The sequence below is a fragment of the Hesperophylax consimilis genome, chromosome 27 (assembly GCF_061612785.1).
Source record: "Hesperophylax consimilis isolate HC1 chromosome 27, BYU_Hcon_1.0, whole genome shotgun sequence".
Taxonomy (NCBI): domain Eukaryota; kingdom Metazoa; phylum Arthropoda; class Insecta; order Trichoptera; family Limnephilidae; genus Hesperophylax; species Hesperophylax consimilis.
The window spans coordinates 27,794,075-27,820,655 of NC_142862.1; the positions used below are offsets into that span (position 1 = coordinate 27,794,075).

General features: G+C 39.6%; 1 protein-coding gene across 4 annotated transcripts in view; it reads left to right on the plus strand.

Moving 5' to 3' along the window:
• Positions 1-23,489: 23,489 nt before the first annotated feature.
• Positions 23,490-26,581, plus strand: part of Nadk2 (NAD kinase 2, mitochondrial) — a 50,509-nt gene continuing 47,417 nt past the window's right edge. For all 4 annotated transcript variants that reach the window (XM_089648238.1, XM_089648240.1, XM_089648242.1 and 1 more), the window contains exon 1: positions 23,490-23,830. In XM_089648238.1, the coding sequence (XP_089504364.1) occupies positions 23,794-23,830 (37 nt within the window). In that variant the 5' untranslated portion in view covers positions 23,490-23,793. The remainder of the gene's footprint in view (positions 23,831-26,581) is intronic.

The following is a 26,581-nucleotide window of genomic DNA, read 5'->3' on the forward strand; positions in this document are numbered from 1 at the left end:
TGTTCTCGGCTTGTGGACGCCACTGGTCCTGGTGGCGTCGGGCGTTTCTTCATCGGTGGCGACGAGATTTCTTGAGGTGTTTCGCTTACCTTATGCAAGGGTTCGTATTTATTTTCGTGAACCACACGAAAAACGGGCTTTGGAGGGGAATGGGGGCGCTTTGAAGCTTCTTTCAGATCTTGCTGGGCTTGAATGTCGCAGTTCCTCTTGGTGTGCGGTGGTAAGGCATTTTGAATTGTTTTTATTCTGAAAAGAAACGAGAAAAATTAGTTATTTTTGAGTATTTTGCAAGATTGCCTTGAGAAAGGCAGTTGGGGCGACGTGAGTGAATTTGCGAAGATTGCCTTGAAAAGGGCAGTTGGGGCGCGTGCGCCTGCTCCAGGCCTGCTAGATATCTCCGGCCGGCTGTAAGGTGTTGTGGGGCCTGGCTGTGTGAACACAAGCCAGACGGAAGCAGTTTTGTGGCTATGTTACAAGCCACGAAAAAACCACAAACTGCGCAAAAACCACAAACTACTCTTTTCCTCTATCTAATCTCTATCTCCTCGTCTATTTCTCTGCTGCTCGCTCTGATATCAATCTCTTTCATATTTGATGTTGTGGTGAAATGTAAGCTCGTGTTGCCAGCTCCAACCCTCTGAGCTAACATTAATGTATAATTTTGTGGTTAAGTGGTTTTCTTCGTCTAGCTCTGGTGTAACCGTCAATTACCGGATACCAAGAACTATTGAGCTTAACTCCATCGTCTCTATTAATGTTTACGGGATTTTTTATGAATTTCAATGGCCTCCGTAATCAGCCGTGCTCTATAAGTTTTGGAACTCCCAGGACTTCGGGAACAAATCCAAAGTAATGCCCGTTATAGTCGCAGCCGACGGCGACTATGTTCATGTCAAAAGTTGGATTATATTCATAATATCGTATTAGAATTAAATCACAAACCAGTCTATACAAACCTAGCGTAGCCCACAAACTACTTGAAAACTGGGATATAACTCTAAAGGGGACGCGAGCAGGCGTTATTAAAGGTTCCCAACATTTATAGTAACTTTTAGTAATAATATAACTAAATTCAAGTATTAATTCAAAGTAAACATTCCATATTTACCGTGAAGCGGAATTCGTAACCTTTTACCAAATTTAATTATTTGATATTGTTACAAACCATGGAATTCCAATCAAAATACATATTTATATGGCAAATATTTAGTATGGGTAAATGCTATTTTATTTATTTGTGTTTTAAATGATGATCTAAAGGCAATAGAATTGCAATTATTTTTATAAGCAATAATTGTTCGCCTGAAACACTCATCCACATTGAAAAAATCGCCTGATAAAAAATACATGACGCCGACAGGACTCGAACCCGTGTCCATTCGATTTCCGGTCGAAAGCTCTGACCACTGAGCTATGGAGGCTTATCTCTTACCCGCGAAATTATTCAATATATGCTAGTGTTTCATTCAACAATTACTGCTTGTTACATTTTTTTCACCTGAGAACAACCAACTTATTTGAATTTTTATCATGTATTTTTTATCAGGAGTTTTTTTCAATGTGGATGAGTGTTTCAGGCGAACAATTATTGCTTATAAAAATAATTGTTATCCTTTGTGCTATGCATAAATAAAATCTTGTCTTAAAAACATTAATTTATCAAAAAAAATAATAAGCAATAGAATTGAATAAAATAGCACAAATCCGTTATAGATATTGGCTATTATGTATTACCTTTGATTAAAAAAATAATTTTATAGTTTGGTTGGGTATTTTGGCCTCAAATAAAAAAAATAAGTTTTGTATGAAAAAGGCCGCGCAGCCATTCCTATTAGTGATTCCCCTAAATGCTGGGGACTTAAAGAGTTGGCGATGTGTGAATGCGGTGCGGTGCAGACCACCGTACATGTGGTCTCGCCTGAGGCCCTAGACTGGCTCGCTGACTTAAATGTTCCCCTCAGACCCCCATCATACGAAAGAAGATGGATTATTTCATTGGCAAATAAATGTATTTATATTATTTTAATGATAAACTAATGTTTATAATACAAGGTTTTTATGTATAGCACAAAGGATAAACAAATTATTTTAAGCAATATTTATTAGCCTATATAAACACCCATATCCAGTGCTTACGTACGCAGCTGAGACGTGGGTTCTAACTAAGAAGAATGAGCGAGCACTGGACGTTTTTGAATGGAAAATTTTGAGGCGCATCTTCAGACCGGTTCTAGAAAATGGATTTTGGCGCAGACATTATAACAATGAGCGCTATACTCTGTTTAAGGAGCTAAACGTCACAAAGTTCATGTCACTGGGAAGACTTCGGTGGCTAGGTCATGTGGAGAGAATGACCGAGCATCAAGAACCAAAGTCCCTGCTGAGCTCAAGACCGATAGGGAGAAGGAGCCTGGGAAGGCCAAGGTTAAGATGGAGCGACAACGTCCTCAAAGATTTGTCTGCCTTGGAGCTTCGAAACTGGAGAGAGCTGGCGCGGGACCGAGATGAGTGGAGGAAGACTCTTGAGGAGGCCAAGACCCACCAGGGGTTGTAGAGCCAAAAGTGATGATGATGATAAACACCCATTTAAATTGATAAAATCTCCAGAGAAAAAATAAATGCCGCCGATGGGTATTGAACCCGCAGTCTTCTATGTAATAGCCAGTTAGTTGCTATACCAATTAACCTATGTTGGCTTATTCCACACCCCCCCGGTTTTGGAATCCGGGCTTGGTATAAGCTGACGTAGCTAGATAGGTAGAGCAACTGACCGGCAATCAGAAAGCAGCAGGTTCAATTCCCGTTGGCGGTATTTATTTATCAGGAGAATTTTTCAATTTGTATGAGTATTCAGGCTAATAATAAGTTATAGTTGTATTTCTTTTCCTTTTTAGACCCTATCCGAGGATCCTACAGTACTTATCACGATGCCATCCCAGGCACACCCAGATCACCCCACTTTGTAACAGCTTCAAAAACAAGTATGAATGTTGCCCTTTATCTTTCTCTGTTTCGCTTTTGCTGATCTGGAGCCAGTGAGACTATGGCATCCCCAATTGGGGTATGTTGTGAGGCTGAAGGTAGTGGGGTGGGGAAGAGGACGGTGGGGAAGTATTAAGCTATTCAGATCTGATCACCAAATACGGCTAAAGCCATTTCAAGCAACGTTTCAATTCTGAATGGTGTCTTACACCAGGGCTATACTGAAAGTATCTTTCGCTCTGAAACTTTGTGCAATTATATTATATTTTATTTTAAATGCGTAAATTGTGAAATAACACAAATTAATAAAATAATATTTACTTTTATAATTTTAATAATTTTTACCCCACTCCAGGATTTGAACCTGCAACCTCTGGCTTCCTAGTCAAGAGCCTTAACCATTGATAATGCTTAACGATTCTGCATTAACCATCGACATTTTCAATGTCACCTACATACAATTCAGTAACTATCTTATAAAACATGTGACAAAATAGTAAAACTGCCTGTGTAAACCTTTTAATATGTAATCTTCTCCATGATATATTGGTGTATAACCGTTTCACGGAGAACATGAAAAAAAAAAATAATTTACATTAGCTAGAGGAAAATAATTTCCCTCAAGGTCTATGGCATCTTAGGGGATGCTGTGTAGAGGATCTTTTTATGGAAAGGAAGTTCTGGAAAGGAAAAAGGTTTAAGGGTTGGGTAGGAATCTGGGGGTCCGTGTTGGGTGGGGTGACGGAGGTTCATCCATCCCTCCTACTGCAGTGCTAGGCGATGGGTCGAGAGAGTCCGCCTGGAGAGGTCAAAAGGCCTTCCTCCACCAGTCTCGCGATCCGGCCCGCCACGCAGCAGGTGGGCAGATGCATCTGCCGCCAAGACCCGGACAAACCTTAACCCCATGAACCCGGGCACCCCTGCTAAGTCACCAAACGTAGCGAACTACTTGTGGTGACCTATGGCAGAGGTGTTGTTGTTTTATCACATAAATGGTTCCCGAGGCGGCTGTACCCATACCCGCCTCCTTAATTTGAACCCGCAACTTCCAGCCTTACCTCTCGACCACGGAGATGTCAAAATATAAAAATCTATTCAATTTTTACTTTAAATATGCAAAAAATATAAAATATATGAAATACATAAAATATTTTTAAAATGCAGGAAAAGTGATAAATCATCCGAGGCGCACACAAATATGATATTATTCCATTTGTTTTATCCGAGGTTCACACAAATATGACATTATTCCATGTGTTTCATCCGAGGCGCAAACAGATATGACATTATTCCAAAGTGATATCTCGCGATTATTTAAAAAGCTCGGATTTCACATGCACAATGTTTTATAAAATGCTACTTCACTCTATGAGACAGAATATTGTCCGTATGAAATATTACACAGGAATTATCTGTCCACACTAACTTTAGTTGTACAAAATATGTATGTGAATCTATTTAATTTTTGCCTGTCCTAAAACGGGAATTTCTCCTAGTTGGTCAGACAAAACATTTTTGAAATGTATATAACAACCTGTACTAAATAAAATAAAATTAATTGCGTTCTGGATTCCGCTCATCTGAACGAATTTTCAAAAGGGCGGGCGGATTTATGAGTAGAGTAGTGACCTTAGCCACTCAAACGATTTTTGACATATTATGCCAAGTTTGCGAAAAGACCTTTAGCGATCGCTTGCCATAATGTGCCAAATTTATGGAACCTAAAAATGTGGGATAGGCGGTGAAATCTAGGAGGATTTATTGGCTTTAAACCGCAGTAAGCAGTGTTCATATGTTTTGTAACGGACGTAGTTGACCACATTATTTAATTTCATAAAAATTGTTTTACTTTTATAAAATGTGCCTACCCCACGCCACTGACAAAATCACCACTCCCCGCCACTGGCCATTTTGTTCCCGGCCGCTTGAAAACTTTGTCTACGAACGGCATCGATACCGCGTCGCCGGCTTACCTGCCGCGTGGATCGATGTCCAGCATTTTTTCTATGTAAAATTTACTAGGAAAAATCAATTTTTAAATGTTACAAATGTATGTATTTTACTTGTTCATCCCCTCGGCGGTAGTCAAATAAACACTATTTTCGATATACTACCGCTGAGGAGATATTAAAAAAGCTGTTTTTCACACATATGTACAACCAATTTTGAACAATATTTTTTACCTTTTTTGCGTGTACAAAAATCCAGGAACCTCGTAGCATAGTGAATCTTATCTCTTTCTGAGCGCTATGTTACGGGGGACCTGGGAAAAATACTAACTTAACATGTTTTACAAATTTGATCGCTTTGAGATCATTTTTACACATTTATTTACAAACATTTCTTATTTTTTGTCGTATCTTGACGAACAAAAAATCTAGTTGTCAAGATACACATTCCTATAACTACTATGCATTTAAACTATGTAATTGTTATTCATGTAAGCGTTCAAAATCTTTTCTAACTCGCAAATTTAAGCGACTACTATCACCAGTGCTGCCGACAAAATGAATATGCAACATTTTGTCGGAGCCTATAAACTCATTGTTGGCGCGGGTACAACCCCCCACCACTTTTGGGCTCCTAGCCCAATGTCGGGCGCGAGTCAGGCTAATTGAATATAAGCAGCCACATAATTAAAAATAAATCAGTTCATCTTTACCACCGAAACCAAGCGTTTTATTATCTACAAGTGACTCCTGCCCAACATCTGCCTCACCTCGCCGAGTCTTCTGCTCCAAGATCTTCTGGTGTTACCTCTTCAAGACCAGCCGGCCCTCCTCTGGAAAACCGCCAACACCAGAAGCGAGCAGAGACGACAGCACACCCAGTGCCCAACATTCACCAAGCCTGGGTGCGGGAGGCAGATTTCATCACCAATATTACTACTATCATCATCATCGGCCGTAAAGGAGCATTCTCATCGGTTGAAGACACGGTTTGGACCCGGCGCCTAAATCTACAGTCTTGTGCGGACTCCCGTCCAGTACAAGTGGTCCTTCGAGCCGGATTCTCACACGCCTTCAACCAGGATGTCTCCAACCTTACGGTCGAGCCGGATCCAAGACGATGGATCCTCAACACCATCTGCAGATGCCCTGGACGCTGAGTCTCAGGCCACGGCTGTGGTTCACGTCACGCCTGACGTAACCCCCATGCCCACGCCCAGCACTACTCCTGACATGGCACCACCTGCACATCATGACTCACCGCCCTCCACATCTCAAGAGGATGCGATGGAGTCATTGCGACAACAGCTTCGCAGTCAAACCGAGCACATTGAGAGACTTAAAGCAGCTCTTCAATCAGCTCCAACAGCAGCAGCCCCTGCCCCTCCTGGACCTTCGAAGCTCCTGGAAAGGTCACCACCATCATGGACGCAGCCCGGCCAATCGAGCCCGGTGCCTCTGGTGGACCAGAGGTATGAGGAACCAGCAGCAGCAGCGCCTGCCCGATCTGGACCCGTACTCCTGGAAGGGTACCCTGCTCAAGGAGGACCCTGGCGCTTCCAAGGGTACAGCCCTGGATGGGTGCAGCCCGGCCAACCGAGCCCGGTGCCTCTGGTGGACCAGAGGTACTCAGCAGCGGCGCAGCCAAGGCCAGCCGGTCCCCCGCCCTCGTCACCCTGGCCCAATGCAGGGTGGCCAAACATGATGCAGCCTGTACCCTCTGGCCCCGTACCGCCCGCCCCTCTGATAGAACAGAGGCAAGCCGTACCTGAAGTGCCAGCCGGACCTGTACCTCTGGTGGACCAGAGGTACGCATCACGAGCGCAGCAAGAGCCAGCAGGCCCTGCGCAACCAGCACCCTGGACCATTCAGGGATGCCCAGTACTGGTGCAGCCTGGACCTCATGGCCCTGTGCTGCCCGTACCTCTGCCCCACCCGGGGTACCCAGCGCCGACGCCAGGATCACCTGCCGGACTGCTGGAGCAGTGGGACGTACCATGGACACAGCCTGGACCACCTGGACCATCTGGACCATCTGGACATGTGCCGCCCGTACCACTGCGCGAACAGGAGTATGGCGTGCCGGCACGGCCAGATGGCCCGCCCACAGCCAGTACCAGCTCCATGCCGAGATTCCCGCCCCAACCTACGGCGGATGAGACGGCCCAACATACCAGAGCCTGGGTTCAGCATGATGGCAGTCCCATGGCTCAGCTGGCCTCCGCCCTGACAGAAGCCATCAGAGCTTCAAGGGCTCAGGACAGCCCCCGTCCCACAATCGAGGACGATCCACGAATGGCGGCCCTTATTGCCAGACAATCGATGGCCAAGGACCTGCCTCCATTCTCTGGAGATCCACTGGAGTGGCCCACCTGGAGGGCACAGTTTAACCAGTCTACCTCCACATGTCGGATGACCTCCAGCGAAAACTTGATCCGCCTACAGCGGGCCCTCAAGGGGAAAGCCCGAGAAGCCGTCGGCCCCCTTCTGATGGACCCTGCTCAGGTTCAGGAGATCCTGGCAGTCCTGGAGCAGAGATTTGGAGGGACTACTTCACTCGCTGCTCTGATGCTGGACAAAGTGAAGAAGCTGCCCCACCTCACAATTGAGGCCTCTCTGGAGGACATCGCAGACTTCTCTGGCACAGTTCAAAACCTGGTGGCATCACTCCGCTCCCTCAACAATGATGGCTATCTGACGAATCCAGCGCTGCTCAGTGACATCGCGGGGAAGATGCCGCCCACCTTGCGGTTGGCGTGGCTGATGGAAGTGCGGCACTACGAGGCCTCCGCTACCATCTGCCAGTTTGCCGCCTTCCTGAAAACCGTCGCGAACGCCATCCCAAAGTCCGGTTTGGTTGACCCCGCGAGGTCCCGCCCACGCCGTGAACATTCGTTCTCAATAACGGAACAGTTTTCGCGAAAAAACAGTGCTCAAAATCGTGAAACATGTGACGAAAACCGTTTAGAGAACACGTCTGCCGCGTTAGAACAGTTTTGGCGAAAAAACAGTGCGCGCCAACGTGATACCTGTGAAAGTTTCATAAATACGTCTGCCGCGTCAGAAAAGTTTTCGCGAAAAAACAATTCGAACAAAAGTGACACTTGTGACGACAGTTTAAACACGTCTGCCGCGTCAGAACGGTTTTTATCGCGGGAAAACAATGTTTATAACAACAATTCTAGTGAAAAACAACAGTTCGCGAAAATTAATCGAAAGCCCCAAATTTTGTCTGGTAATAATCGAATGCCCCAAATTTTGTCTGGTAATAATCGAGAAAATAATCGAAGCGGGGAAAAAGTGCAAAACAGTTACGGTGAAGTTCGCGAGTTCGATAACCGCGCCGGGTGTGTCGAGTGTGGTGAAAATGGCCACCAACTCAGCGAATGTCGCACTTTCGCCGCGAAAGACTTGAAATATCGTTTTGAAACAGTGAACGACGCCGGTTTGTGCCGATTGTGCCTCAATGGCAAACATTATACAAAACAGTGCAAAGTTAGTGAATGGTGCGGCGTGGGGGAGTGCAGATCCCCCCACCACCGACTTCTTCACAACTATAATAACAATCGTGATAATGACATTACTGTGGCAGATGTTCACAATATGTGACGCCACACCGAAAGTGCCGTGTTAAAAGTGGTGGGAGTCATATTGTCGGGCCCGAAGCGGCAGATTAAAACCTTTGCGCTTCTGGACGAGGGCTCAACAGTCACCCTTATTGACGCCACCACAGCACAAAAACTCGGCACAACCGGACCTACCCGTGAGCTACGACTACACGGAGCAAAAAACATGTGCTCAACAGACATGACGTCCCGCCGCGTGCCAATCACTCTACGCGGCGCCGGAATGGCTGATGAGTTTATTATCAAAGCCAATACCATCAAGCAGCTCAGCCTTCCTGTACAGAGGTACCACGGTCGCTACATCACCCCCACACTTCTCATCGGGCAAGACAATGCTCACCTTATTGTCTCGAGGGAAGTGCGCGACGTTCGTGATTCTACGCGAATATTATCACGAACGGCGTTGGGGTGGACCACCCATGGCGGAGGGACCTCTGAACATGTGAATGAAGCTACCACATTGGCCATACGAGCCACAATGTCACCCAGGCGCACTGCCGGGAGGCATCATACAGTGCACCATGGACCATCTGGCCCCGTACCGCGAGCACCTCTGATACAGGCGGCCGTACGAGGAGTACCAGCTGGACCTGTGCCAGCATTTTCGCAGAGAAGGCCAGTCGGCCCCGCGAAAGGGTCTCCCAGGCACATTGCCGAGAGACCTCAAACAGTGCAACATGGACCATCTGGACCCGTACCGCGAGCACCTCTGATACAGGCGGCCATACGAGGAGTACCAGCTGGATCTGTGCCAGCACCTTTGCAGAGAAGACCACCCAGGCACCATACCCGGTGGCATTCTACCATGCCCCATGGACCATCTGGACCCGTACCGCGAGCACCTCTGATACAGGCGGCCGTACGAGGAGTACCAGCTGGATCTGTGCCAGCACCTTTGCAGAGAAGACCACCCAGGCACCATGCCCGGTGGCATTCTACCATGCCCCATGGACCATCTGGACCCGTACCGCGAGCACCTCTGATACAGGCGGCCGTACGAGGAGTACCAGCTGGATCTGTGCCAGCATCTTTGCAGAGAAGACCACCCAGGCACCATGCCCGGTGGCATTCTACCACGCCCCATGGACCATCTGGCCCCGTACCGCGAGCACCTCTTATACAGGCGGCCGTACGAGGAGTACCAGCTGGATCTGTGCCTGCAAATGGTATGAGAAAATCAGTCGGCCCCGCGAAAGGGCCTCCCAGACACATTGAAGTAAGGCGCCAAAACGTTGGCCTTACTTCAACTGTGGCAGATACACTGCCCGACATCAAGAAATTTTCCTCATTTAATCATCTTATTCTAACTACCTGCCGGATACATCGTTCTATTAAAAGGTGTCGTGGAAAAAGAAACGAACAACCTGATAAACATTTAAGAACCGATGAAATCAAGGAAGCAGAGGCCCGATGGGCAAGAAAATGTCAAGAAGAAACATTTTATCGTGATATAAATGCGCTCCAGAAAGGAGATCCACTACCAAGTGACAGTCGGCTCAAAGCCTTGAGCCCCTTCCTTGGACCTGACGGCCTACTGAGGATGAACTCAAGAATACGAGCCCTCAGTAACGTGCCCCAAGCAGTGCGGACACCAATAATTTTGGATGGTGATCATGCATATGCACGACTTCTAGTGAGATATCATCACCAGGAAGACGATCATCCGAATAAGGAGAGAACAATGGCTGAGGTGCGAGACAGCTACCATGTGCTGCGACTGCGAACAAATATTCGCAAGATCGCCCACAACTGCCCCACCTGCAAGATGCGCAGGAGCAAGCCAGCCCCCTCTCTGATGGGGCCCTTGCCGCCATCAAGGCTAGCCCACCATGTTCCTCCATCCACCCCTGCTGCAGACGGTCAAGTGAGGACCGCCAGGATCCAGACGAGCACCGGAATTTACGTCCGCCCCGCTGTGAAGCTCGCTGTAATCTTGCCGGCCCCACCTACCGATGCAAACCCAACAGTACCACCAGCCCAGCACCATCCCAGAGGGACTGGCCGCCGCGGACTGCGACGTACCAACAAACGTCCTATTTTTTAGTTCAGCATAGCTAAACGGGGGGAGTGTAACGGACGTAGTTGACCACATTATTTAATTTCATAAAAATTGTTTTACTTTTATAAAATGTGCCTACCCCACGCCACTGGCAAAATCACCACTCCCCGCCACTGGCCATTTTGTTCCCGGCTTTTTTTTTTTTTTTGATTTTATGGATTCTTTCGTAATCCTCTAACTAGCTAGGGCTTATAACAATACCCTTCATGTTTCTAGCTGACTAGTACTGCGGCTCATTTGGCCTTATTACTATTACCATCTGATGGTTGTATTTACTTGACTGATTTTATATTACATTAATGAGTTTTATGAGGAAAAATTCTTAACTGGATAAAAAACCTTTTGTTCCCGGCCGCTTGAAAACTTTGTCTACGAACGGCATCGATACCGCGTCGCCGGCTTACCTGCCGCGTGGATCGATGTCCAGCATTTTTTCTATGTAAAATTTACTAGGAAAAATCAATTTTTAAATGTTACAAATGTATGTATTTTACTTGTTCATCCCCTCGGCGGTAGTCAAATAAACACTATTTTCGATATACTACCGCTGAGGAGATATTAAAAAAGCTGTTTTTCACACATATGTACAACCAATTTTGAACAATATTTTTTACCTTTTTTGCGTGTACAAACATCCAGGAACCTCGTAGCATAGTGAATCTTATCTCTTTCTGAGCGCTATGTTACGGGGGACCTGGGAAAAATACTAACTTAACATGTTTTACAAATTTGATCGCTTTGAGATCATTTTTACACATTTATTTACAAACATTTCTTATTTTTTGTCGTATCTTGACGAACAAAAAATCTAGTTGTCAAGATACACATTCCTATAACTACTATGCATTTAAACTATGTAATTGTTATTCATGTAAGCGTTCAAAATCTTTTCTAACTCGCAAATTTAAGCGACTACTATCACCAGTGCTGCCGACAAAATGAATATGCAACATTTTGTCGGAGCCTATAAACTCATTGTTGGCGCGGGTACAACCCCCCACCACTTTTGGGCTCCTAGCCCAATGTCGGGCGCGAGTCAGGCTAATTGAATATAAGCAGCCACATAATTAAAAATAAATCAGTTCATCTTTACCACCGAAACCAAGCGTTTTATTATCTACAAGTGACTCCTGCCCAACATCTGCCTCACCTCGCCGAGTCTTCTGCTCCAAGATCTTCTGGTGTTACCTCTTCAAGACCAGCCGGCCCTCCTCTGGAAAACCGCCAACACCAGAAGCGAGCAGAGACGACAGCACACCCAGTGCCCAACATTCACCAAGCCTGGGTGCGGGAGGCAGATTTCATCACCAATATTACTACTATCATCATCATCGGCCGTAAAGGAGCATTCTCATCGGTTGAAGACACGGTTTGGACCCGGCGCCTAAATCTACAGTCTTGTGCGGACTCCCGTCCAGTACATGTTTCCATATTAATATTTTGAGGAATGATATGAATGAAATCGAAAAGGGAACACCCATCGCCTGAGTGGTCATAGAAAACTGCCACTCTTCTAAATAGTAGTTGATTGAGGGGTCAAATGTTATTCAATATTTGGTCTAATTGGTTATAGCTGTTGCGTTCTTGGTACACTAATTAGTTTCTAGTAGAAACTGGATTGTACAATGTTTATCACACATGCACATATCACACACATAGTACCTAAGCAACATTGATGTGATAGGAACGACCTCAGACTACTTTACATTAAGTTAGCTTTTCAAAGGGTTGTGCTATGAAATGATTGTCACAATAAAATATATATTTTCGTAGAAAGCAATCACTTTGTGGTTTAACATTTTAATGAAATAAAAACAATATTTTTTGTTTAAAACCACGAATTTTTATTAATTTTAAGACCGACCGGTTTCGCTACACTCGAGCATCGTCAGGGTACAAAATTAAACTAATCAATAATACAAAATGTGTCATTGTATATACATACGGAGGGAGATAGAAAGTAAAACCAAAATGAAACAACAATATATTAAAAGAAAACAATTAGTGTATATAAATATTATAATAATAGAGAATAGGCATTAATAATTGTAAGGTGATTAAGGGATATTCTCTATTATTATAATATTTATATACACTAATTGTTTTCTTTTAATATATTGTTGTTTCATTTTGGTTTTACTTTCTATCTCCCTCTGTATGTATATACATATAATGACACATTTTGTATTATTGATTAGTTTAATTTTGTACCCTGACGATGATCGAGTGTAGCGAAACCGGTCGGTCTTAAAATTAATAAAAATTCGTGGTTTTAAACAAAAAATATTGTTTATATTTCATAAAATATATATTTTATGTTTTCTATCATGGTGATTTATCTTTGGGTATGTTGCAATTTGTTTATGATTCAAATGACGCGTTTAAGCGTCTCCCACAAACAATGTGTTAATTTGTGCAGAAACATAATTATCAATAATAGTTCTTTTTGTTTACATATTTAGTTATTCACAATGTTGCAGACTGCCAAAAGTTTCACACTTTTGTACGAGTATATAGATGGGTGCATTTGCAAACAAGTGCATGAAATAATATATTATATTCTACAAATAACTGGATAGTAAATTTAAGGCCAAGTATATTAGGTTTTCTATTGTACATTTATGGATACGATTTTCTAAAGAGCTGAGATAAGTTTCTCTTTGAATTCTAATGAGTCTTTCTAAAGAGCTGAGATAAGCTTCTCTTTGAATTCTAATGAGTCTTTCTACAGAGCTGAGATAAGCTTCTCTTTGAATTCTAATGAGTCTTTATAAAGAGCTGAGATAAGCTTCTCTTTGAATTCTAATGAGTCTTTCTAAAGAGCTGAGATAAGCTTCTCTTTGAATTCTAATGAGTCTTTCTAAAGAGCTGAGATAAGCTTCTCTTTGAATTCTAATGAGTCTTTCTAAAGAGCTGAGATAAGCTTCTCTTTGAATTATAATGAGTCTTTAATCATTATCAAGTGGCAGTTATTTCAGGCTTTATTTTATTTAAGTTTTTAATCCAGCAAGACTAGGAGGGTAGTGCAATTTGGCCCTTATACTGATTGATCTCCTTTGTCGTTCCATATCTTCTATATCCTTCATGTCTTCTGTAAGGATATTTAACCTGTGAGACCACAAGCAGTTCATTTCGTTCTAGACGGATTGGTGGAACATTTAGTGCTCCTTTTTATGTTTGAAAACGATGATGACTGACTTTTTGGAATTGTACAGCAAGTTATGAGAGTTTGCGTACTCTTCGCATATTTGTACAAATCGTCTCATCGCTTTAATCGGAGGTGCCAACAGCACCGTGTCTTCTGCGTAGATAATATTATTACAGCATTGCCGCAGATATGGCAACCAATTACTGAATTGTTGAGCTCTTGTAGGAGATTGTTTGTGTAAACATTACATAGACATATTACCCCCATGCCTGACTCCGTCTTTAAGGAATAAGAGTCTCGAAGAAGCTCCTGCCCATTGAATACTAAATAGTCAGGATGTTGATAACTGCTGCTGGGACATTTCGCTTTATCTTTATCTTCATCTCCCGTAATAAGTGGAGGGAAACACAATCAAAGGCCTTGCTTAGGTCGAGAAAACACCCATAAACGGTGGTATTTCTCTTTTTATAGTAGGCTATTGTTTCTTTGACTCCGTAAATGGCCGTAGTGATAATGGCGCTGTTTTTTTTTAAAAAACGTGTTCTCACCTGGCACAGATATTGGGATATAAAAACACATGCGTATTCGAATGCAATATTGTGTAAAAATTTCAAAGCAATTAAGATTTTGAACAAACAAACATTCACATTTTATTTATGTAGATATATTAGAGACACTGCAGAAAGCCAGCTGCGTTCCGGGTCCGGAATGTACAGCTGAGCAGTCAATCAGCAGACCTTTTTATCAATGTTGTACGGGAATATTTAACATTCTATAGTTGGTGTTATTATCTTATTTTATTAATTTCAGTTACTTCATATTTGATGGTCGAAGGGCATTGCTGTTGCTTCAGATACCAGATTAGTTTCAAAACTATTTATAGACAAATTGACATGAAACCGGTTTTTAGGTCCGCAGAGATTGTGCAATAGACATTTAAAAAATATTTTTAATAAATTTAAAAATGATCATTTCATGTGGTCTAATATAAACATACATTTTTAAATACATCTATGTAATTTAATTTCTGTTTTGTTTTCGTGAATGTGAATGAATGCAGTGGAAATTAACCTACTTCCTGATGTCCGATTGAGCTGAAACTCTGCAGTTAGACTCATTGTCGATGACAATGCATTCTAACAACTATTGGTGGCAATCACGCATATAATATAATATGTATACGTATACACGCATATAAGTTAATATGCGAAATATATGTCGGTTCTACCCAATCGGGATTTGGCTCAGTTATTAGCACAGTTGACTCCAGTCTCTAGGTAGGATGGTTCAAACCTCAGTCAATCCAAAGAAAATATGATATGTTTTAGTAAAAATAGTTGTATTATAGGAAAAAAACACATGTTTTTCACATGCTCATGTCAAATTAAAGTAGGTACTGATAATCACATTCATAGATTCTGTATTAAAAAAGACCGCCAAACAACTCGGTCTTGACACATACTTCTTGCCTCATTCACATTGATACATCGTCTCATACATACTCTTCTATTATTCTGACTCTTGACATGGCCCGACTCAAGTATCCGATTCACTTGATCGTGCCATGTCTTCCTCGGGCGTCCCCGACTTCTGCTACCATTCACATTTGCGTCATATATTCTCCTTACACTTCTTTCTTCGCTCATTCGCTCTACATGCCCAAACCATCTAAGCGTCCCTTTCTTAATATTACTTATTACGTTTACATCAGCCTTGCATTCTATGCACCACCATTTACCCTTCTTTCAATATCTCTGTCGGCCTTCCCATCTCTCGCAAACATACTTCCTAAATACACAAACTCATCCATCTGCTCCAAGTATTCCCCATTCACATTTATTAAAAAAAAACGTTACCGGACAGCAAAGTGCACATAAGATTTTTTACTCCAAATATGCTAAGGAATAGCTGGTTAAAGTTTGTCGGGTACGTGCCGATACACCCTGTATAGTGACCTCATTTAAATAAGTGGTGTAAAAATGTGTTATTAGTGCAGCTTTATATTTCACAAGGGGCATATTGAGAGTATCTGCGATTTTAGCATAAAAGTTCCCAAGTGCAATCTATTTATAACCGAGTTATATCCCAAGACTGTGGTATAATTGTCACAATAATACATACTAAAGGACCTTGATCTAATAGGTACATGAAATTGAATCAACATTAATTTATCAGGGCTAATTTATCTGATAATTTATAATTTTGTATAAAAATTTAAGATCAAAATTTTTTCTTAATTTAACTTAAGCAATTTCAATGAATGTAATAAAAAAAATCATAATCTATTGTTCCTAAAGGAATTCCATGCCTAAAATTAATACACCTCAAAAATTTGCATTGGACTCATTGAATAGTATTAATGTGACTATTAAAGACAGGTGACCAAATTGTAGAGCTGTATTCTAGAATACTTCTAACGAGAGATTTATTTATTTATTTAATATCAACGGTATAAATATACCATAAACAATGATAACATGTCACAGTTAAAATCGTAAAAATATTTTTAAAAAAGAATTACAAATATATGTGGCATTTGATTGTAAAATGACATTAGAGAGTAAGTAAGTAAGTAAACAAGAGATACAAGTACATAAGTTTCTATAGTGCAAATAAGGTAGAATTAGATTAAATTAATATTGATTGAAAAGATTTGATAGCATAGCCCTCTTGTACCTACCTTGCGTGCAGTTAAATAGATCTGCCACATCTGCGTATCTATTACTAACTTCATGCAACCTAGGTACAAGCGAGTGTTTGGAATACTCAGTCCTGATATTGTTGCATTTAAACAAAATTTTAGAACAAGTAGCTCTCGTGGGTATATGAAATTCAATGAGGTTAATTAAATCTGGACTGTCTATACTACCATTTACAATTTTGAACATAAATATTAAGTCGGATATAATTCTTCGATCTGAGAGTTTTAATAAATTTAGATTTTTCATCAAGTAATTATAATTTATATTTTCAATGGGAATACCGAGTTTAAAATTAATGTGTCTTCGGAATTTATGTTGAATTTTTTCGACTGAATCTGAATGTAATTTGTAGTGGGGGGACCAGATCGAGGAGTTATATTCGACTTGACTACGAACCAGGGATGTATACAAAATTTTTAATGTTGAAATATTCTTGAAACCTCTGGAATTTCGAAGAATGAAGCCTAGCATTTTCATTCCTTTATTATTAATATTATTTATATGCGATATAAAGTTTAATTTAGAGTCGAAAGTTATCCCCAGGTCATTAATTTCTTCGACAGAGGTAAGGATTGAGTTATTGAGTTTATATGAATGAATAATTGGTTGATTTATTCTGTAAAATTTAATTGAATAACACTTATTTATGTTCAGATGAAGTTTGTTAAGAGAACACCAATTAATTAACCTGTTCAAATTATTTTGTAGACAGATACAATCTTCAGCGCTTTTGATTATTTTAAATATTTTTAAATCATCTGCGAAAAGTAACGTATTAATATCTTCATCAAATATATTTACAATATCATTTATGAACAGTAAAAATAATATTGGGCCTAAATGAGACCCCTGTGGTACACCACTGGTAGCTATAAATTGATTGGAAATGAACAAATTGATTTTTACAAGTAAAACTCTATTAGTTAGATAGCTAGCAAACCATTCTAAAAGTTTTCCGTCAATACCGAGCTTACGTAGTTTGATCAGGAGAATTTTATGGCATACTTTGTCAAAGGCCTTGATAAAGTCCGTATATATGGAATCGACTTGAGTTCTGTTAGCTAATGCGTTTGATATATAGTTTTCATATAACGAGAGATTTGTCAGAGTTGATCTACCTGACAAAAATCCGTGTTGATTCGGAACAATGAGATGGTTAATACATGGTGAAATTTTATCAAGTAATAGTTTTTCAAAAAGTTTAGGAATTACAGATAGCTTACATATTGGTCTATAGTTAGTAACATCACTTTTATTACCCTTTTTAAATATAGGAGTTAGATAACAACGTTTCCAAATATCAGGGAAGCACCCTGTGTCAAGGGATTGATTAAACAATAGAAAAATCGGCTCAGCCAGTGAAGTAATGCAATTTATCAGGATATTGGGATGTACATTATCAGGTCCAGCCTTTTTGTTTTTGTCTAAGGATTTGATTTTACTTATAACGTCGTTTAAGTTGATGTGTATGGCAGGGATATGTATGCTCTCGTTAAGCGACGAAGGTGGTATATAATTGTCTGGGATATCTTCGTCATAGACGCTTTTAAAATAATCAGCAAAATAGTTAACTTTTACATTCATGTCAGTACTACTCTTTTCTTTGAAGTGCATTGAAAGGGGTAAACCTTGTTTGTTTTTTCTAAGAGAGTTAACGTGAGTGAAAAAGTTTTGTATATTAGAAGGTATAGAGTTTTCGATTCCATTTATATAATTGAAATATGAATTTCTTGATAGTTTTTTACATTGAGTTCTATACTTGTGAAATATCTTGTAGTCGATAAGAGAGTTCGATTCTTTAAAGTTTTTGTGTGCAATTTTTTTACAGATAACTAGGTTAATTAGCTCGCCACTGAACCATTTTGGGAACTTCGCTTCCTTGAAGTGTGAAAGTGGTACAAAGCTTTCAATGGCCTTATTAATAATTTTGTAAAATAATTCAAGATTATAGTTAATAGTATTATTATGGTGAAGAAATGACCAGTCTTCATTTGCAAGATATTGATTCATGTTAGAGTAGTCAGCTTTGGAGAAATTATAAGTTAGATTAGGAAGAACAGTTGTGTCATCTGGTGAGTTATTAGTAGTGATGGTTAAGCTTAGGGCGGGGTGGTGGCAGTCTAGGGGGAGAAGCTCGTCAACTGATTTAGCAATATGGACTGAGGTATCACTGCAGAATACTAAATCCAGCAGCCGATTATTGGTATTGTAGACTTGATTGACTTGATGTAGAGAGAGTAAGTTCGTCATATCTATTATTTCGCGGGCATTTTCTGGTAGGCTTAAGTTATTATAAGAGTCCTTATTCATCCAATCAATGCAGGGGGTATTATAGTCACCAAATAAAATTGTTCTGGCATCAGGGTATTTATTTTTAAAGGTTTCGAGGTCATCTATGTGGTTTCTGTAGACTGTGATATTGGATCCAGGAGGAATGTAGACACATCCCAGTAGAATTTTGCCTGATTTAGTTTTTAGTAAAACGAATACCTGTTCCACGTCCAGATGTTTACAAATTAATCGAGTGGATGGCAGTAATTTTGTAACGGATATAAGAACTCCTCCTCCTCTGGTTTTAGTACTAGTGGCTAGATTTCTGTCAAGGCGGTAGGTGTTGTAAGATGAAAATCCAAGTTCCTCGGTGTGAATATCAGGATCAAGCCAAGTTTCGGTAAGAAGAAAAACTTCAATGTGTTGGGAGTAGTGGAAGAGTAGTTTGTAGCTCTATGAGTTTGGTACGGCAGCCTCGGATATTTTGGCCGTATCCGATGATGTGTTTGAGTTTTTTGAAGTTGACCTTATTATTGTGGGCTTGTTATTCATATATTTTATTGTTAACCCAACTTCTCCTCCCTTTATCCGAGTTTCCAATTCTTGGCGGAGGTCCGACAAGAATTTTCGTTGGTTCGGTGTTTGGTCGGAAAAGATTTTAACAGTGGAGTTGGTCAGATAAAAGTTCTTTCTCCTGAGGATATTTATTGCTTCAGTGGAGTTCTTTAGAATAACCTTAACGGGCCTAGGTTTATCCGGCCTCACTGCTCCAAGGCGTAAAGTGTTGATAGAGTTAATTTCAATGTTACTATCAATCTTATTCAAGATATTTGTAATTTGTATTTTGTCATCTTGTATTTTTTCTATTTGGTTGATCTTAGAGCTTTCAGGAATATTTATGATTATTAGATTATTTGCTCTTTTTTTTCTTTCTTCGAGTTCGTCGGCTGCTTCACAAGTAGATACTACTGAGTTAGGTTTATTGGATAATGCTTTAAAAGCTGACAGCTCACCCTCGAGTGCTGTCATTTTGGCAGCCATTTGAGCAATGGTTCCGAGAATAGCATTTGTTTTTGGTATCATTTTTGCAATTTGATCTTTGTTTAATTTGCTTGTTGGGTCAATTATTAATTCAGTGAGAGCCTCAACCGCGTTTCTCGCCAGATTGATGAATCCTTGGGAATCCATTTTATTAACTTAAATTTTTTTTTTTTTTTTCGGAAAAATGGAGGATGGGTCAGCCTGTATTTAAGGTGGAGTGATTTGAAGTAGATACTAGGGACCCAGCCGCGCGGTAGTAGTTTGGGTGACAATAATACTTAATGTTTTGACTTTTAATTATATTGACAATGCTCACTCAGTTATGAATTTAGGAACCAGCAGGATTGCTCTCCGACTTCCTTAAACTTGCAGTCTCTCAATGACTCGTTAAATTGTTAGTTTCACTGTTTAAAAATACTGTAAAATATTAAATTGTGTTAAGCGTAAAATTGAGTGTGCTCTCCGTGTCACTGTACTAGAAGGTGTGAGTGAACAGAATTTTTAATGTGTTGACATTTTTAAAATCCTTGGGAATTCTTACTATGAAACCTAACATTTTCATAGCCCTGTTAGCGATAAAAGTTATGTGAGATACAAAGCAGAGTTTCTGATCAAACATTATGCCTAGGTCAAGTATTTCGATTACTGAGATTAAGTCAACATTACACCATTTGAAAAAGTTGTCAAGGTTCTCTTGCAAGATTATGCAGTCGTACACATCATTAATGACCCTAAACAACTTCATATCGTCAGCAAAAAGTAAAACTTCGACATTGTAAAAAATGCTGGTAACGTCATTGATGAATAGGATAAATAATAAAGGTCCCAGGTGTGAACCTTGTGGGACTCTACTGGTAGCAATAAATTCATAGGATAGACAGTCATTAATCTTAACAAAAAGTGATCTATCAGATAAGTAACTGATCAACCATGCCAGTAAATTACCACTTATCCCATATTTTACAAGTTTATTGATTAGTATTTTGTGGCAGACCTTATCGAACGCCTTGGAAAAATCAGTATATACGGAGTCTACCTGTTTCCTGTTAGTCAATGCTGTATTTATGTAGTTTACATATACTGTAATGTTTGTGAGAATAGATCTAGATGAGACAAACCCATGTTGGCAATTGGTAATAACGTGTTTTATTAGAGGATATTTTGTTTAGAATTATTTTTTCAAAGAGTTTAGGCATACTAGCCAGTATACAAATAGGTCTGTAATTGCATACATCATTTTTAGAACCCTTTTTGAACACTGTAGTGAGATATGTAGCTAGATTTCCAGCTATTGGGGAATTGACCTGTTTTAAGAGACTTAAAAAAGATCTGTTAAAGATTAAGTACAATGGAAAGAGGGATACCATGGAAAGTGGTAAAAATTCTAGAATCATGGCATCGTCAACAGGAAAACCTTGTAAAGTGGAAAGATGGATTCTCAGAACCCTATTTCTTGAAAAGCGGGGTCAGACAGGGTGGATGTATGTCCCCAGTACTGTTCAACTTATACATGGACGAATTAACCCACAGGTTAAACAATGCTGGAGTGGGCTGCCACATCGGAGGTCTATGTGTTAACAATATGAGCTACGCAGATGATATGGTTCTGATGGCACCGTCAATACGGGGATTAAGAATTCTCCTGAAAATCTGTGAGGAATTTGCTCACGAAACCAACATGATCTATAATGCGAAAAAAACAGCACTGTTGGTCATAAAACACGGGGAAGGCCCAAAAAACATTCCCCCAGTCTTTTTGAATGGTGAGATTCTGAAAACAGTAGAAACCACAAAATATCTAGGACATATCATCAACAACAAGTTAACGGATGATGAAGATATTGACAGGCAGAGGCGTGTACTGAGTATAAAATGTAACATGCTCAGTAGAAGATTCCGGCTCTGTAGTCCACGAGTGAAAAGGACGCTCTTCTTAGCCTTTTGCACCACCCTGTACACATGCGAGCTCTGGGCTAACTTCAAGAAAAGAACAATGGAAAGGCTTCGGGTTCAATATAATAACGCTTACCGATTGATGTTCGGACTCCCCAGGCACTGCAGTGCCTCCTCGATGTTAACAGAAGGGCGAGTTCCAGGATTTACAGCTCTGTTAAGAACCAGGATTGCAGGACTGAGGGAAAGGATAAACCATTCCAGAAACACTATTATCATAGAATCCCGTCTGACTTCAGGATCGAGCATTGAAGACCATTGGAGAAAGATACTTGCTCCCACAATCTTAGATCCGATGGATTCCCGTGCTTCTCTGCTTTAACTTAATTTCATTTTTAATTTTTTAATCTCTTTTTATTTATTTTATTTATGTTACTCTATGTAAATATTATTTGTACTTATATCATCTATGGGATGTGTGGGATTGCACTAACCTCCCCACATCCTGGAATAAAGAATTTATTATTATTATTATTATTAATGGATAGGATAGACTATTTACACATTTTTTAGGAATATGGGTGGGATATAATCAGGACCAGAACTTGTTTTTGGTTCTATGAGTTTAATAGAGGCTGTGATATCATTGCGTTCAATCAATAGATCAGATAGTTGCAAGTTAATATCAGTGACAAATTCAGGAACACTGTCAACAGAGATATCATCCTCATATACGCATTTGAAAAAGTCAGAAAATAAATTGACAATATCCTCACCTTTGGTACAAGTATTATCACCATAGTTTATAATACTAGGGATAGGTGCATAGTTGTTTTGTAATGATTTAGAATAATTAAAGAAAGATTTAACATTAGATTTTATGGAGGTTTCAACTTCTTTTATATAATTCTTGTAACATTTATCTGAAATTACAGCGCACTGCTTATGCAATTTGGGAAATTCAGTATAATTGTTGAGTGTTCTCATTGTTTTCAATTTATGGTGAGCAATCTTTTTTTTTAAAACTAAGTTAAGATCATTGTTGAACCATGAAAAGTTGATGTATTACGTGAAGTAACAGGTACATGACTTTTGATAGCTTTTTTTAAGATACAGTAAATATTAAATTATAATGTCACATCAGAAAGTTTGTGCTTCATTTGAACGGAAAAAAAGTAATTTTTTTACTGTTAAATATGTAATCCTAAAATTGGTCCGAATGATTGAAATATCACCAACCAGAAACAATATCTTGCTAGAAATGGCTTTCGATACATTTTAATGTTTTTCATTTTGGAAGGCGGGTACGGGTACAGCTGCTCCGGGAACCAATAATTGGATAACCAACACCATCAACATCAGCACGGGAGATCCCAGTGAGGATATCATTATCTCTATATTTTACTAAGAAAAGAAGACAATAAATCATTATTATTATTATTATCTCCTTCCCAGAACCTCCTCTCGTTCATTTCCTTAAAAAGACCCACACACAGCATCCCCAAGGATGACACAGGACCTCAATTGGGCATGCCATAGTCCTACTGGCTCCATACAGCTGGCACTCGTCAGAGGTTATCTAGAGGTTATGTTAATAAAATTATTTTTTTCTTTATAAGAGTTCGATTATTTGTATTTATTTACATACATATCAGATGAATCGAATTTAAAAATGACATGTAAATGACAACATGAAATCAAAATATGAAGCCAAAAACCAAATAAGTACTTTTTTAAGGGGCCCGCCATATTTTGACGTTTTCACAAGTAATGTCGGCAAAGAAGATTTCAGCAATATCAGTACCTGACAGACGTCACGCAACCAACAGTCAGAATCGGGTTATTTATCTAATATTATTCAGTTAATTTTCGCAGTTCGTTCGCCCCGGTCTGCTATATTTACTAAATTTACTTAAATAATTCGCTTATCTCGCGTGATACAAGTCGAACTATATTTTCGTCATTATTAAACTAATATCATTAGTAAATAAGTGTTGTTTTAGCAAATAATAATAATAAATTGACATAAGTTTTATCAGGTGGCTTTTGTAGGTTGTAATTTTTTTTATAAATAGTTTAGTTTCTGTGTTAAAACAACGTGAATGTGGATAAAAAGTGATCGATGAAGTTAAGCAATCTCCTAAGAAGAATCTCGAAGGGTCAGTGAAGATTTATTTTAATCACGTTAATTTCTTTTAGAGGCGAACGACCGGCGTTCTGTCATAAATTTGTGGTGAACTTTTTTTTTACTGCGAAAAAGTTGGCAGCTGTTCGATTAATTAATATAAATATAATTTTTTACAGATTAGATTCATTTAGCTTCATATTTCTTTGAAATAACTACGAAATTATACAAAAAAATCGGGTTCAACATTCGTTTTAAAAAGTTGGATTTTCTGTCTTATTTTACTGGTTTTTAGTATATAATTATCCTGCTTTGTTTCTAAGTCGAAAGATAAAATATTCGAAGTGGATATTCGAAAAATATAAATATTATTATGAAAGTGATTTTCTTCATAATATTGATAATTTAAAGATTATCCGACATAAATATTATTTATTTAGGATTTACGAAAACACACGATTTTCTACGAATGATTTATTTTTACAATGTGATTTGCAATAATCGTGTTATTTTATTTATTTATGAATATTGAAATCTTGCTAAAACTACACATTATTTTATGTGGATTCAATTGCATGCATTTCAATTATTCTGTTCTCAACTTCTATATTTGAATATAAAGCTTGTCACTTTATTAGCTTAGCTTGTTGCTACACATCTTCGGATCTACCGGATCTGCCCTGATGATGGACACTGCAACGATGTCCGAAACGTCGGCTAAAGAAGGAGTTAGCGCAACACGGCATAACACCCCAAAAACAAACAACAAAAATGCTTTTGGCCGTGAAAATCTAAAAACTTACCATAAAGCTTATGGTTTTCTCTTTCTAATATCGTTGAGCTGAACATGAGCTGTTCCTAAAAGCGGACAAATTAACCTGAGGTTAATTTACCTGTATTACATTTAGTGCAATGCACTGCTGTCAAATTCAGTCACGGTTCAATTCTTGGCGGCAGATGCGTGGCAGGTCCAATTGGGAGACGACCTTTCTCTCCTTCCTTTGCTTCAAAAGACCCTCCTCACAGCGTTCCCAAGATGACATAGACCCCGAGGGATTGTGTGGAGTTAATGTAAAAAAAGAGGTTTTCTAAAATAGCCTAGTTTGGTTAATAATATTGAATTTGATAAAGGTTACGAATTCCGCTTCACGGTAAATATGGAATGTTTACTTTGAATTAGTACTTGAATTTAGTTATATTATTACTAAAAGTTACTATAAATGTTGGGGAACCTTTAATAATGCCTGCTCGCGTCCCCTTTAGAGTTATATCCCAGTTTTCAAGTAGTTTGGGGGCTACGCTAGGTTTTTATAGACTGGTTTGTGATTTAATTCTAATACGATATTATGAATATAATCCAACTCTTGATATGAACATAGTCGCCGTCGGCTGCGGGCGCCGCATACTAATTGACGTATCGCGTAAGTGACTTAATAAACGAAATTAAAATTAAAAGTGCGTATTTTTCCATCTCCCCCGACATAATAAATCATGTTTTGAATTAATAAAGCTAAATCCATTTATTTGCAAGTGAAATATTGCGTATTAAGAGTGAAGCGGAATAAGAGAAAAATAATTTGAATTTTTATGCAAAATGACTGATTATGTGATTATCTTTTTGATTATCCATAAATCTTTCATTTGCTTTAGTCTGCTGTACGTGCGATGATGTTCAAGTCATCTTGCTGTTCCTTTCTTAACCCCTTCTGTAATCATAAAAATATCAATAAATGGAAAAAACACATTTATGTATAACATATCCTCCATAAAAGGCATTACGGAACCAAAATGGGACTGAAAGTTGATATTATGGTGCATAGTTGTGGGCGAAAAAATAAAAGAAATTCGTAAAAAAATATTCATGTTTATTCATCGTAATCAATTTATAATGCCTTTCAATATACATTAAAGATTATCGATAAAATCTTTGGAAAATGGTTCTTGTAATTAAAACAAAAACACACACAATCTCACTACTCAAGACACTGCGCAGTACTAACTAACATTGCATGAAGTCACCCCATTTGCGGAGATTGGGAGATAGGGGGAGTGGTATCTCGTTTAAATTATTTCAACTGACTTTTATCTCGCTTTCACGTAGCATTAATCGTATTTATTTTCGGGGTGTGGGAATTTCCGCACACAATTGCAGCCAGATTATACTCCGGCGTTGTTCACAAGCGGTTAATCTGGTACATTATATTATACATTGGCCTTTTATCCTTTTCGAACCTTTACATTCGTAATATGGTCATAAATGGTTTTAGCATGAAGGCATCTCATTTGTACAGCATTCTGTCTATCATAATCTTCAGGCTATTCCATGCATCGCTGCCATATAACAGGGTTCGTATCTACTGTTAGCCTCGCTTCCTTTAATAGTACACAACTACTGACCCTGTTCAAATCTCAAGGGCACCCCACTGTTTAATTTGGCAGCCACATCTGTTCTGAAACCCCGATATACTTGAAAAAAACCTCCACTCTGTACAGAAATGGACGGTCCATCTGATTTCACTATCTTAACAAACTGATTGTAATCTTTAAAGCACAGGCATCAGGTGGGAATGCTAACTGTGTTCTACCAGTATTTTAATGGAAGATGCTTTGAGGAACTGGCGTAATTGATCCCTTCGGCACCGATGCATAGTCAGGAAACATGACAAATGCGCACCCAAGATTTGTCACATGAGAACTGGTAGTTTCTACGAATCGTTCTTGGATTCAACAGCTCGGCTGTGGAACGGTTTGCCGGCCTCTGTGTTTCCTCCCTCCTACAACATGG